At 39.0% G+C, this 16,165-nt stretch overlaps 1 protein-coding gene across 1 annotated transcript; it reads left to right on the top strand.

Annotated features, from left to right (window-relative positions):
• The first annotated feature begins 225 nt into the window (after positions 1–225).
• Positions 226–15,421, top strand: LOC124271503. Its single transcript, XM_046706655.1, has 4 exons — positions 226–314; positions 11,534–11,722; positions 12,478–12,702; positions 15,307–15,421. The coding sequence occupies exons 1-4, from the start codon at positions 263–265 to the stop codon at positions 15,396–15,398; spliced, it is 558 nt and encodes a 185-aa protein (XP_046562611.1). The 5' UTR covers positions 226–262; the 3' UTR covers positions 15,399–15,421.
• The last annotated feature ends 744 nt before the right edge of the window (positions 15,422–16,165 follow it).

Here is a 16,165-nt window from a genome sequence, read left to right as displayed (position 1 = left end):
CTCTTGATGCAGTATTCCCTTGATGCAGTTAAGTATCGTCTTGATGCAGTGGAAGAAAGCTGAACAGACAAAAGAGACTTTGTTTTCAAAGATCAGTTTGATATCGTAAGCATTTTTCTCTTTCGACATGAAAGAATCTCTCCCAAATGACAAACCATGCCACGAGGTTGTATGCGTTTATTAGAAACGTCAGAATACTCAATGGCTTAAGTATCGCTGAAACTACTTCTACTTCACAAGATGCACAGTCCCGCATTCAGTCATGAAGTTTCTCATATGCCTGTCATATTGCGTGGCTCCCGTCCTGACTCAAAGTAAGTTTCATCACTACGTTTGGTGTAATTCTTCAGAGTTGATAAGCAAATTATTAGTTGTTACTGAATGGGTATATATGTATAATTATGACAATCGTTTCTGTCAATGTATACTGCACGGCAAAGGAAACGCAACTTCTGAAAAAAATGAAATGTCATAAATGTAAGCGTTCATGTTTATGTCTTTTATTTAAAAACTTGTAAAAAAAAGAGTTGCGTTTATTTTGCTGTTCAGTATCTCTTGATGGTACACTCACATTGTATTTCAGTTGACATTATTAGTACAGATAACTACTTTGGGTTTACAATGTAAAGCCCAAGATTGAATTTTGGTTTCCCGTAAGAGTATATAATCTGAAGCCCATTTTTTTACGCCCGATGCCGTGATGTGCCCAGAATATTATGAAATATAAAAACACCGCCCGAGGTTGACAGCAGAAATATCAATAAATATTTTCGTACGTAATTCAAGAAAATCATCAATTGCATTGTAATCGGAAGTCGCAATGACGACATTAAATCCAGCCCTAACTAGAGAAATCTGAGGGTGATAGCGTGAGATGTATGTGACCACCAGTCACACGTTTAAACCACCTGAGTTTTTTTATGAAACACAAACGATATGTACATGTATACTGAACCACAAAAGAAACGTCGCTTTATAAAACCAAATGCAACATTTGTTCTTGCAAGGTGGTGTTTTTTAATATGAGTTTACCGTTTTGTTTTTCAATTCAAATCCATAGCTATTACCCGCATCAGTGTGTTTTCTGATGAAAAAGCATATCGACCGAAAAAGGCAGACATGGTAAAAGATTCTGTATGACATTCGTGAAAATGAAAATGCACGTGCATGTCGTGACAACCGTACCAATGAAACTGAGTCCCAAACTCTCCTGAAATCATTTTCAGGTGATTTTTTTTTACACAATCATTATGCCTGACTTACGAGAGATCAGATGAACCAAGTCTTGGGACGATTGCAAGTTGTCCAGACTGCACGGAGGGTAGCCAATCATTTAAATGTTCATGTTAGGACAATCTACCGACTGCAGGAGTGGTATCAGGCCACTAACAGCATCCAAGATCGTCAAGACCGACAGTTTGTGCGCCACCATCTGCAGGATCGCTTCCCCAAAGCGACGGAAACAGCACTCTATACTATTGGGACTAACTACAGACCTATCGGTGCTGATACAGTGCTTCGACGTTTGCGCGGAAAAAGCCTCTGCTGTCACCGACTCGATTATTTACAGACCGCCGCCATATAGCTGGGATACTGCTGAGTGCGTCGTAAAACTAAACTCACTCACTCACTCACTTATTCATGACATATAATATACATTGCTGGTTATGAAAAAACATATAAACAAAATTATAAGCATACAATCGCAAATCAAAAGTGCAATATTTTGTACCTTGGTTTACTTCCCAAGAAACGAAGCAGCCGGGATACCGAACCCAGTCAGAGCAGGTGGGTGTGCACTCGAGTGTAACGGCTGGATCATTTGCAGATGCCCCCACGGCTCATTGTGTGTGTATATATGGAGATGTTGGGTTTTGTAAATATACTGAGTCAAAAAAAGAAACTTCACAAAATGTAATTTGGAAAAATAATGAATAATTTTTCTCTGATGATACATCTATGTATCCGAAATGGGATCCCTATCTTTCGACTCTAGAAAAACGTTAGCAAAACCCACTCAAACCTCATCCATTCGTCGTGCAAATGACGTTAGTGCCAAATCAGGTTTTGCACTTGCAGTCGATCACGTGATCTTCGCAACGAAGTTTTCTTCATATGAACGTGTTTGCATTGGCCCCAAGAATTGAAAAAAACACACTTTCAAACCACAGTTCTAACGATACTTGAAATGCCACGATTGTCAAATGTGCAACGTGAACGTGCCGTTGGCATGTTGCAAGCGGGAAGATCAGTTATTGACGTCGCAAGAGCAATGGGATGCAGCCGTAGCACTGTGTATGACTTGCGAGGTCGTCTACAACAAACTTGCACCACTTCTGATCACCCAAGGTCGGGTCGTCCACGTGTGACGTCACGAGCAGAAGACCGTCAAATCGTCCTACGTCACCTACGTGACAGATTTCTGCCGGCTACACGAACCAGGGCTGAGATGTTTAGAGGTCGACTGTCCTCACAGACCATTCGAAATCGGTTGCGGGCTGCAATCTCCATTCTCGACGTCCATATCGTGGGCCAATATTGACGCCGTTTCATCAACGTCAACGTCTGCTGTGGGCCCAACGTCACCTCCGATGGACCCAGAGAGACTAGAATCGAGTCGTCTTAAGCGATGAATCCAGGTTTACCCTCAGATTCGCGGACGGCAGGCATAGAGTCTGGAGCCGACGTCGTGAACGGTATGCCCAATGTTGTGTACAGGAAGTCGACAGATTCGGGGGCGGAAGTTGCATGGTGTGGGGTACTTTCTGTGGGAACAACCGTTCCCGACTTCTGGTCATCCGTGGAAACCTCACAGCTGCTGCTTACCGCGACCAGGTGCTCACCCCTGAACTCGTTCCTTTCATGGCGGCTCATGGCGCAGGTCTACAGTTCCAGCATGATAATGCTCGGCCGCATACCGCGATGTTGACACGAAATTTCCTTCAAAAGCCTGGAATCAACGTCATGGACTGGCCATCGAGGTCCCCTGACCTTAATCCAATAGAGCACGTTTGGGATGCACTTGGGAGAAGGCTTCGTGGTATTAGGAACCAACCTCAGAAATTGCAGGAACTTGGCGCTGTCTTGCAAGAGCAATGACGCAGAATCCCCAACCACGTGTTCACAAGCATCAGGCAGTCGATGAGGAGACGGTGTTTGGCAGCGGTGAATGCGCGTGGCGGCCATACACGATATTGAACTGAGAAATTTCGCATTTTTATTCTTGTGACTTGACATTCTGTATACCCATGTTTTGGAACGGCGGTGTAGCCTAATGGAACTTATTATGGCACTGTCAGTGTATCGAGTACATCACACAGATCTCAGCAATGAAATAATAACAATTTAACCATCTTACCATCTCTTGTTCTTTTATAGTGCCCTGATGAAAGAATGTGAAGTTTCTTTTTTGACTCAGTGTACATGCTCATTTTTTGTGTATAACATTTTGCATTCAACAGACATCATAACATGTCATGTGTACAAGTATCACACATGCCTGTCTGTGTAATTACCTAATGTGACGGAGACCGAACTCGGGCCATAAATCAATGCGTATTGTTTATGGTGTACAGCCTGATAGTAGTTAAGTTCAAATTGCATGTGGTCAGTGATCGAAGTTGTGTATTGAATATTGTCATTAGCAGACGGGCAGGCAGACACATAGGTGCCAATAAAACAGACTTTGAGTTTTGTCTGTGACAACGACATAGCTATATCACAGTTAGAAATTCTGTCAACGCTAAATAATGACATTGCTTTTAAGTATCGAACTGAGAAAGTGACTTGGTAAGAAGAACGTGTGGTGAAATAGACAAATGAAATTATATAAACAGTTAAATCGGTAATTTACTGTAATAACATATAAAAAGCTCGCGCCTGTGAAATTTCAACAAAATATTAGAAAAATAGCTCAGACCAAAGCCTTCACCTAATATTCACCGGACAACCCGCTTCCAAGCTCCGCGTACGTATTTCACTGCGCATGTGCTATGGGCGCAGCCCAGCTGTTGAAACCACATCAATTCCCCCAAGCGCTGGGGGAAAGTTAGTGAATCGTTTGAACTACGATTTCGCGCGTTTGTTTTCATCGCGTTATTTTTCAACTTTATAAGTTGAATTTGCATTTTTGATGATTTGTTTCGGTACGTCCATACCGAAAGGTATCAGAATCTGCAAAAAAAAGAGTTGTGTTTTACGTTGCATGTGACCTTTAAGGATCTTGTTAGTACTGTTCATTTTCATAATTGTTAAATTTTTAAAAGAAATATAATTGTGACATCAATTTTGATGAATGGTTTGTAAATAGATAAATATTTTATTATTGGTTGTTTAGATTAGTAACTGAGATTGTTAATGGCTGTACCCTCAAAGGGGGTTGAAATATTGAAAATTATTGTCCTCCTGAGAGGGTACGTAAGTCCCATTACATTCATAGTACATTTAAATCTTCTACTATTTTTAATCGTAGCATATATGTTATTTTAATGTATGACTAGATTTATCTGAATTGCTAACCGCTGAAGGGAATGTAAATCCAGCTAGGGTCCATGCATGAACCACGAGTGCTGTAAGTCCCCATGGTCCCTGTCATGGTGATCTAACTTCAGTCAATATACAGCCTGTTTTTATATTGTATTGTCATCTATAGTTAAAATGTTTTAGTGTAAATTACTAGTTAAAATTTAAATCCTTGATAACCTAGTTGTTTTACTGTCCTTCGCTGACAGTTTTCTTTTTATAATTTACCTATATTTATTGTAAAATTATAACTTGTTTGTAGGTAGTCACGACATGGCTAAAATATTGCCGATGTGACTTAAAATCTTAACTCACTCACTCCTGTTTGATTTAAATGGGTTTATTTGTTACTGTTCCAATTATATATATTCAGAGATTAAGCGTTAGTCCAATAATGAGTCAGTGATTGAGTATCGTTTTACGCCGCGTTTAGCAACATTCCAGCCTTATCACGGCGGGGACACAGGGAATGAGCTTCACACTGCTAGTCCAATAAACACGCACCTAGTTCACTAAAGTGAGTGAGTGAGTTAATATTTAACGTCACATTGGCAATATCTCAGCCATATCGTGACGAAAACAACTTATACAAGATAAAGAGAAAACGTTTTGAAGATTAAAACCTGTCGACGATGGACAGTAAAAATACTAGAGAATCACAGATATGAATAAAACTAGCGAGCAAAGCTAAACCAGTTTAATTAAAGAGGACAATACAGTATAAAACACGGGCTTTTGATCGCCAACAACTGAAGGTAGATCACCATACTAGGAACCATGGGGACTTACATTACTTTTGCTACCTGCATGGACCCTAGCTGGATTTACTCCATCCTTTCAGCCGCTGGCGATTGTAGGAAAATGTAGCTGGCAGTTAAAAGAACAAAGATACTACGTTTAAAATATGGTAAATTTACATTTTACTTTGAAAATTTTGGGACTTACGTACCCTCTCAGGAGGACAATAATTTTACAGTACTTTAACCCCCTTTGAGGGTACAGCCACTAACAGTCTAAGCTACTAATCTCAATTACGAATCTTTAAACTATGTCTATTTACAAAACACATTAATCAGAATTCATCAATGAAATCAATTTCCTGTAAAAAGACAATAATTAAATGAAAACTAATAGTGGTAAAATGATCCTTAACTGTTTTTACATTGAAATATGTATCCCTTATGATGGAGTCAAGCAGGACATGGTTGACCGTGGATCTCTCATGACAAGAGATACGAAACGGAGGATCTTCACCGTTTCAATAGGTATTTGTGAGTATAACGTGTATGGCCAATGCGACATCGTCGCATAATGACCTCCTCAAATCTGGACTGACAAACCAAGTAGGTGTAACCAATATAAGCTTTTATTTCATGTAATTTGTTAATACCTACTTGGTTGTCCCACTTCTTCTGCATCAGATCACGAATGTAAGTTCCAATGGTAGCTTTGTAATCAGAGTATTGAATAAGAAGTGGTGTCACAGATTTATTGAGTGCTGCCTTAGCAGCAAGATCAGCCATCTTATTCCCAGAAATGCCAACGTTGCTGGGTAACCAACAAAAGACGATGTCGCATTGGCCAGTAGCAAGCTCATTATACAATTTCATGATTTCTATTGAAAGAGGATGTTTACAAGAAATATTTTTAATAGCCTGAAGTCACGAAAGAGAATTGGTAAGTTAATGTATTGTTTATATTCACGGTGTCTATTTATATATTTAAGAGCTGTTAATATGGCGTTAAAGCCGTTTTCAAGACACCATTTATGTATTTTGTTTAAACATAACTGCAGTTGCCGTTCAATAGTATGCATATTTTTACCACGACAAGAAATATTGAAATCATCCACAAATAATGATATATCAATTGAATCATTTAAAACCGTTGATAAACTATTGATCGTGATGCTAAACAGTGTGACAGTCAAAATACTGCCTTGTGGGACACCCTGATCCTGATTATAATGATCAGACAGGGTTGAACCCAATCGGACTTGAAATTGCCTGTCTTTTAAAAACTGTGATATAAAAAGAGGCAAACGGCCTCTCAAACCAAACTCATGTAAATCCATCAAAATGACATGTTCCAGGTCGTATCAATAAGAAAATTGATACAGCATGTTGTTAATTTACTATAGCATTTTTAACAAAGGATTCTAATCGTACCAAATGATCAATGGTACTACGATTTTTCCTGAAACCACATTGAATATTTGTTACAAGGTAATTGGTTTCAAGCTACCAAGTTAATCTATTATTCACCACACGTTCCATGGTTTTACAGACACAGCCAGTTAGAGATATCGGTCTGTAATTAGACGGATATGTATGATCCCTGCAAGGTTTTAGTATTGGGACTACAATGGCATTACGCCACGAAGGAGGAAATTCTCCAGACGTCCATATTTGGTCAAATATATCTAAAAGTGTCATCAGACATGGTTCAGATAAGTGTTTCAGTAGCTGGTAATGTATATTATCATCACCCGCTGCAGTGTCATGAGCTTGCTCAAGAGCAGTATGTAGCTCATGTAATGAAAACATTTCGTTATAATCTTCACCGTTATTTGATTCGAAATTAAGTTTTGTCTTTTCCTGTTGTTTCTGATATCTCTGAAACTCAGGGACATAATTTGCCGATGAAGAATTTTTGGCAAGAGTTTCGCCAATATTATTTGCCATTTTAGACTTGTCAGTTATTAAATTATCACCACCTTTAAGGTGGTGAACAGCAGATTTTGAACCTTTGCCTTTAATTCTTTGAACCATCTTCTCTTGCCAAAAATTCACCATCGGCAAATTATGTCCCTGAGTTTCAGAGATATCAGAAACAACTGCAAAAGCAACCTTAAACTACTTGATTCTGTTCACCACCAAGGTCTAAGACTTTGTCTTGGATCATTTATAACTTCTCCAGTTGATAGTTTCTATGTCAAGGCAAATGGGCCTTCTCTTTCCCAACGCCGTATTAGATTATCTTTACAATATATTACCAAACTAAATTCTAACGAGTCTAACCCTGCATTTAACTGTATCTTTAATCCTCTTTATGAGGATTTGTACAACCAGAAATCTCCTCTTGTTCCGCCTCTTGGGCACAGATTTAAACCATTCATTTCTGCTGCCGGCATTGAGCTGGAGAATATATCTTCTTCTCGTCTTCTTTCTTCTCCTCCTTGGCAGTTAGTGAGACTACAAGTTGACCTCGCACTGACTAAGTTTAAGAAAGCAGAAACTAATGAATTACAATATAAACAAGAATATAATCAATTAAAAAATAAATATAATACATACAAGTCCTTATTTACAGATGGATCCAAGAATGGTGGTGCGGTTGCATGTGCCACTGTCATTGGATCCAGAACAATATCTTCTCGACTACCAAATAACAGCTCTATTTTCACAGCAGAAGCTAACGTCATATTAACAGCTCTTAAATATATTAATAAACACCGTAAATAGATACCATACATCATCTTTTCCGACTCTCTTTGTTGTCTTCAGGTTATTAAAAATATTTCTTGTAAACATCCACTTTCAATAGAAATTAGTGAATTGTATAATGAGCTTGCTGCTGGCCAATGCGACGTCGTCTTTTGTTGGTTACCCAGCCACGCTGGCATTTCTGGGAATAATATGGCTGATCTTGCTGCTAAGGCAGCACTCAATAAATCTGTGACACCACTTCTTATTCCATACTCTGATTACAAAGCTAGTATTAGAACTTACATCCGTGATCTGAAGCAGAAGAAGTGGGACACCCAAGTAGGTATTAACAAATTACATGAAATAAAAGCTTATATTGGTTACACCTACTTCGGTTGTCAGTCCAGATTTGGGGAGGTCATTATGCGACGATGTCGCATTGGCCATACGCGTTATACTCACAAATACCTATTAAAAGGTGAAGATCCTCCGTTTTGTATCCTTTGTGATGAGAGAACCACGGTGAAGCATGTCCTGCTTGACTGTGTTGAATTCTCCATCATAAGGGATAAATATTTCAATGTAAAAACAATGAAGGATATTTTAACAAATGTTAATTATCATTTCATTATTGGTTTTTTAAAAGAAATTGATTTGTTTGATGAATTCTGATTTTTTTTGTTTGTAAATAGACATAATTTAAAGATTCGTAATTTAGATTAGTAACTTAGATTGTTAGTGGCTGTACCCTCAAAGGGGGTTAAAGTACTGTAAAATTATTGTCCTCCTGAGAGGGTACGTAAGTCCCAAAACTTTCAAAGTAAAATGTAAATTTACCAAATTTTAAACGTAGTATCGTCGACAGGTTTTAATCTTCAAAACGTTTTCTCTTTATATTGTATAAATTGTTTTCGTCACGATATGGCTGAGATATTGCCGATGTGACGTTAAATATTAACTCACTCACTCACTCCTGTGGATTGTTGATACATTTGTGGATGTATGTCTTTGTACCACTGAGGCCTTTGTAGGAATGAGACGTTCTATTTTAGCTTTATAATTTTAGACCAACTGACAAACTTAGTAAGATATCAATCACGAAGACTGTACGAGAGAAGAGATGACTCCCGATTTAGACCACAGTTGTTGTTTTTCTTTTCGATACTCAGAATCAAATCTTTAATCTTGATAATTTATAGTTCTGAAAATAAAGAAAAAAAAATAGAAACAAACAACAGATACATATCCAACGGTACACTCAGCGTTGTCAGTTAATCACAACAATCAAATATGAAATTGAAGTCCAGTCAGACCAATAATAGAAATTTTAGATAGTTTCTAAATTATGTTAATATTATTTTAAGGTATTTTCTTTTCATTGACTGACAGTTACATAAAAGTACACAGACATACTGTGGAAGTTGTTGTTGAATGGAATTCCTGTGTGTTGACTTGCCCTGTCCACTTGTTTTAAGTTAGCCTATTCCCTTTTCCCCCCTTCTGTGCGCTCTCTCAAACCCAACCTTGTCAACGTTCCAAGTATCATCCATTTCAAGTGAGACCCCCCCCCCCCCCCTCCTTACAGCCTCTTCACATACCTTTCAACTCAATTTCTCCTTCGTCCTGATTCGTCATGTCATATAATCGGGTATAATATCTTCACATAGTTATTAAGTTAATGATACGTGTAACTATAATTATGAATAGCTGCAGCCTGTCGTCTGTATCTATTCTAGTAATGACTGATGTTTATACTCTGGAAAATGCACACAGCGTATCCTGTAGAACATCCTGTAATCTGAACCACTCAAAAAATCGTTCATATTATATAATTAGGTATAGTATCTTCTGATATTTAATAAGTAAACGATATGCGTAAATATACGAATAACTTCAGTCTCTTTTTTCCCCGGTACTAGTTTTTTTCATTGATGTTTATTCTTTTTACCTTCTTCCTTTAAATGTCTCCAAGATTAGTTACCCACTCATAGTTTGTTACTGTCCTATCTCTACATTCACACATCTTGTCTCTGTTTAGGTGGTAGCACAGCCTAGTAATTAAAGTGTTCGCTTGTCTCGCATAAGAACCGGGTTCGATTCTCCACATGGGTTCAAAAATTACAAAAGGTTTACGGGGTAACAGTACATCTCTCAAGATATTGATGACTGTTCCAATATGTTTGCTCTGACAATTAGTAACTTCTTAGTGCCTTAGGAAAGTAAGATACTTTATGGATGCAACTTCTTTATCATACAAATGTATATGATGCGACATTTCGGTATAGATCCTTATACCGTTGTCAAGCAAGAGTTAAGTACTGCAGTACAGAACGGACTTATATACAACAGGGATTATGTAATAACAACATGTAGGTAAGAATCAAGGAGATTAACAACTAAAAAATGGATGGTGGTAATAATGTAGTGACAATAAGTAGAAGCCAATAGTCCATGAGGCAGATACAAAATATACATGGCTGATAAGACTAAGTAGCAATGATAGCTGTTTATCAGTTCATTGTATATCCCTCAGTCAACTGAGATCAGGGATATCTCATCCAATCTGCATACAATGAACTGATAAAATCAACAGATGAGAACACTCCAGCTATAAGTGATATCATACTTTCTTATTATTAGCCAACTTCTCAAATGCCAATCAAACAGATTATTAGCGCCTTATTATATTTTGACAACCATGTGGACCGTGCTTGTCACTCTAAGGGCGGTTGGGTAACCTAGTGGTTAAAGAGCTCGCACGTCATGCCAAAGACCCGGCTTTACTGCACGTAAAGTACACGTGGGTACTTTGTTTGAAACATATTTTGTCTTTCCCCTGCCGTGATATTGCTGGAATATTGCTGAAATCATTAATATTTTGTCCATCGTTTTTTACACCGGCCCTTTTCATCAACGCTCCAAGGTGAAAACATGTTAGTCGTTTGTTTGAATCTACATTGATGTTCCCCATGCGATTCCCAAAATGGGGATAAAAATGTTTGTGGTGCAAAATGTTCTGAACAGTTCTGCATAATTTGTGTCCATGTACGCGTTCAATCAGGGAAACCGAACGATGAGGAACACCTTTGACAGAGACCTGTCATAAGCTGTTTTTGAATTGGTCTTCAACAAGCCATGCTTGTCGTAAGAGGCGCCAAAGAGGCTCACGTTGTCACGCCCGTTGACACATGTCATCGTAGCACAATTGCGTAAATCGATGTTCATGATGTCAATCACTGGATTGTCTGGTCCAGGCTTGATATTTTCACAGACCGTCGCCATATTGCTGGGATATTGCTGAATGCAGCGTTAAACAACAAACAAACAAAACAGAAACAAACTCTCGAAAGTCTCCAAAATTTCACTAAAATTTCAGTGTATAAATGTGAGTAATACGTTTCTGTGTCCACGTTTGAGTGCTTGAAACATCAGTTGCCGTTCTTTGTTAATCTAGTTTTTCACGAAATTGTACATGTACTTTAGATGAGCTGTTTGTGGTGCGAAATGTTCTGAACAAGTTCTACCTAATTTGTGTTCATGTATGCATTCATTATAGCTGTATAGCTTTTCCGGTGTTGTTACAGTGATCCTAACGGGTAAAGGACTGGATACAAGTTCAACGCTACCCGGAAATGAGCCTGAACTGGCGATTGATGGAGACGGGAATACATATTTTATGTCCAACTATACCTTGCCCGGGGAAGCCTACTGGCAAATTGATTTAGAAGGCTACTATGACGTCCATGAAATACTTATCCAATTTCCAAACATGGGTACCTCTATTCCATACACATGCTTCTGTAACCCGTGAAAATCCCGGTTAGAATTGGTCTTCAGCAACCCATGCTTGCCACAAAAGGCGACTATGCCTGTCATTAGAGGCGACTTACAGGTGGTCAGGCTCGCTGACTTGGTTGACACATGTCATCTGTTCCCAATTGCGCAGACCGATGCTCATGCTGTTGATCACTGGATTGTCTGGTCCAGATTTGATTATTTACAGACCGCCACCATATAAGTGGGAATATTGCTGAGTGCGGCATAAAACCCAACTCACTCACTCAGTCAGTCCAAGTAAAAGCCACCAGCAACTAAAAGCCCATGCGAATGTTTCACCGTAATGTCGTCACTATTATACTGAATTATTTCTGTTGTGACGTCATGCAGTTAAGACAGGTATATCGTGTGGTTAAACTACACAACAGATATATTACGTTGTCACTCGAAAACCACGTTATAACCATGTATATTTGAACGTACATCGTGCAGGAAGTCAGACTGGTTGAAAAATATCACTGTTGTCTCATACGTATATTTCAAAGATCACACGTGGCCCTGACGCCAAAAGCTTTATACCTGTTCAAAGTTCAGTACTTTTCTTACATTGAATGATTGTGGATTTTAAAAAAGACGAAACCGTCTGTTCTCGCTTTGACCGTTCCTTCCACATTGAACTGAATTTGTATTTGTTTAAAACGGTGTTTCAAAACTGGTTTATTCACTTATTACTTAAATGCTTGTTTTTCAGTTCGAAATCCGCCTGAGAACAGAACAATTTCTCTCTCCAAATATTCGACTTTTGAACCTGCCCACACTTTTCTGTGCGGCCAGAATATCCCCGGAACTACCTCAACGTGGATGTGCGAAGGGTTGTTTGCTGTTCAGTACATACGTGTCACCACCGACCAACCACCACTTGTTCTTCATGAAATAGTGATATATGCAGACCAGGCAGTGCAGACAGTGTTGGAAGGTGCGTCTGAAATATTGTTGACTTCATAAAGTCTTTACTCGCCTGACGGTGGCCTCAACTAGATGAGCCACGATCTGACCCCAATCTGCATGTATGGGAACGCCCTCCAGAACATTCTATTTGAGGGAAACACGTTGTCGTCTAAAACTTGAAAAGTTCAATTTCCTCGTGCGAATCGTGTTTTGATTGTTATATCATACTATGTCCTATGATATCTACTAAGATCCTTAGAAACTGAACCAAGACAAATTTAACAATATTTACAAAACACCCCACACAAGTGCTAGAGAAAAGAACATTTTTTTTTATGTTTACAAACGGACGTATAATCGGCATATATTCTGGTGCATCCTCGCCACACATGGGTCAAATACCGAATAGATCCATTGTGGAATTTACTGATCTAGGCGTACTTCCGGTCTGAGTCGTCACTTTCTGAATCGGCCTCTGTGTCTTTATCACTTGCCAGTCCTACTTGAATCAAGATTCTGTCAAATTCTTATTCTACTGCAATTTCCGTTGCTAGTAGCCATCTTCAATGATTTAAACATGTTTACAACATTCGGACCATTCCTTGGCACCGATTGCAGACATTTTCTCGTTTATGGTACTCTTCGCGAAGTTTTGTGAACTGCAAAAGTTTTCTTTAGCAACATAATTTTTTACATTGGCCCAAATCAACTCAATTGGGTTCAGTTCTGCGTGCTAAGGAGGAAGACGTAGTACATCATGGCCATGTTGTTTTTCAACAAAGTGTCTACTCTATAGACGGTGCCCAATTTGTTGGATTTTGCCAGACATTTTTATTGCAGGTAAGTATTCCATGCGCTTTGCAACGATGTCTTTCCGTTCCATTAAAACCTTACAATCTGACTGCGTTTTCGCCACCTAAACCCCATGTCTTTCATTTTTTTCGAAAACTTTCCTCTGAACCCTGGTAATGCAATTGACTTCTTGCCATATCATATATCATATCTAGAGTAGGCAGTTGCTTTTGTACTCCATATAACCTTTGTACAAATTGACGGACTGCACACCGGTCAAAATCATCAAGTTTGTGCTTGGAAGTCTTGGGTTTGCGTAACTTTGTTGGACTAATAATAGCAGGCCTACTCGCACCCCTATGACCTTCCGCTTTAATACATTTTAAAATTGCCTTGGAAAGACCAGTACCATTGCTAGTTTTCGATATAGCGTCTACTTTGGTTGCACACGTCTTTTCCATGTAAATAATAACATTGTAGGCTAACTCCCTTGCCTGAGAATGAACAACTTGCCCTTGCTTCCCTAACTTGGACTTGTTAAATTAATTAAAATCTGCAAACATTCAACATTTGACTCGTGTCGAGATGGTGTCTTGCTGAACTGAATCGCTCTACCAGACACGTGTTAAACAGTAGCGGTATTGAGTTCAATCCACGGTCAGCATGTATCGCACGTGCTTAATCGCCGATCTACCTGCAGCAACCAAGTGTATTCGTCTAGATTCCCTGCCCCGCCTACTTGTCACAAACGCGTACACGTACTGCGCAGGTTAGTCTAATACGAGTCCAGCAGTAGTGGTTCGCTCACCATTCCGAAGGAACGGACTCGGTTTCCAACACTGGGACAATTTAAGAGGCCCTTTTCAGGTGTGTTGAGCAGTCATATTTTGGAAGCACTGCTAAACACGGCGAAAAGCTAAGTATATTCATATGTATTGAAATTATGATGGCATCGAAGGACAGAAAAAACATTAAACAAGAACCGTGCAATCGGCAATACAGAAATAGATTTGAAATACGGAGGGTGATTGTAGGATTTTTACGTTGACGATTGCCACATACCTCCTCGGCTTGTTCAACGGAGAAAAAGTCAGGAGTTTTCAACATGACTTGTGATGGCTGGACGGAATTTGGTCTCAATCCTGGCAAGGTTGACACGTGCATTATCATCTTGAAAAAATGGTGCTGCTATTATGTTGTGCGGTAGTATTGACCTGTCTGACTCAGCCATGGACAATATGCAACGCAGTTTAGCCCACATCACCGTGATTCCAGAACAAAACTCGATTTCTTCGGACATGGTAGTCAACAATGGACCTCGATTCAATCAGAAAATATGCCATAAGTCCAACGTTGATTATCCCAGTGTTGACGTTTCCCACACCACTGACATTTCTCATCTGTAAGCTGCGGGATGACGTCTTGCTGGCAAATGTACAGACGATTTCCTGTTGCTTGTTGCAGCCAGTCCCTTAGTGCTTACACACAAAGAAACGATCAAATACATTTGAAACACCATGTAGGTAAACACGAAGTAGGTACAGAATATGAGGGCGCAATCATTATTCTCGTCGGATGTCCTAGTGAATGTCCATGTCCAAAACATTTTCAGGCTCCCCATGCGAGTCAAAGGAGCTATCAACCTCTTGGGACATTCCATGCATACAATATACAAACAGCTGACGTTGTGAAATAGGAACCTCATCATCCCATGCTATTGGTTTTCGAAATGACATTTACCTGAAAATGATTATATGATACACAAGGAACGGTTATATTTAAATCATGCGTGAAGTAATCTATCAATCAATGCATTGTATTTCTCTTCTTCTGTTCAAAGGAACGTCCCTTGAGACAATCACGACTACAACAACAGCAACGACGACAGTGTCTTCAGGTAGGTTTCAATTTTCCATCACAAAGGAAAAATAGTTCGATGTAAAAACAATGAAGGATCTTTTTAAAAATATTGCTCCTCATTTTAATCCTTGGATTTTTTAAAAGAACTTGAATTAATTGATATTTGTTTACATTGTTTAGATAGTTGATTTTAATATATGTAGAGATTGAATTGTATGGTCAGAGGCTGTATCCTCGAGGTGGGTTAAAAAGTATCGTAAAATTATTTAAACCTACGAAGTTTGATATTTGATGTTTTTAAATAATGGCTAAATTTCACTACAATCACCAGTGACTGAAGGGATGGTGTAAATCCAGCTAGGGTCCGTGCAGGTAGCAAAGGTACTGTAGTTCCCGTGGTCCCCTAGTATGGTAACTAGTTTCAGTTGCTGGTGATCTCTAGCCCGTTCTTTATATTGTATTGTTCATAAACTTGATTAATTTTACATTACATGCTTGTTTAAGATCTCTATCTGTGATAATCTAGTTATTTTACTGCCCTTCGTCGACATGTTTTTCATATAATTCAATTGCATTTACATTATGAATTTGTAATTTGTTAAACCCGTTAAAGGTCCGGGTTAGAATTGGCCTTCAGTAACCCATGCTTGTCGTAGAGAGGCGACTAACAGGATCAATTGGTCAGGCTCGCTGACTTAGTCGACACATGTCATCGGTTCCCAATTGCGCAGATCGATGCTCATGCTGTTGATCACTGGATTGTCTGGTTCAGACTCGATTTTTAACAGACCACCGCCATATAGCTGCAATATTGCTTTGAGTGCCGATTAAAACTAAAC

Source organism: Haliotis rubra, unplaced genomic scaffold, assembly GCF_003918875.1.
Source record: "Haliotis rubra isolate DU_JTF1 unplaced genomic scaffold, ASM391887v1 Scf1607, whole genome shotgun sequence".
NCBI classification, from domain to species: Eukaryota; Metazoa; Mollusca; class Gastropoda; order Lepetellida; family Haliotidae; genus Haliotis; species Haliotis rubra.
Note: the sequence above shows the minus strand (reverse complement) of the source record. Positions and strands in the feature narration are given on the sequence as shown.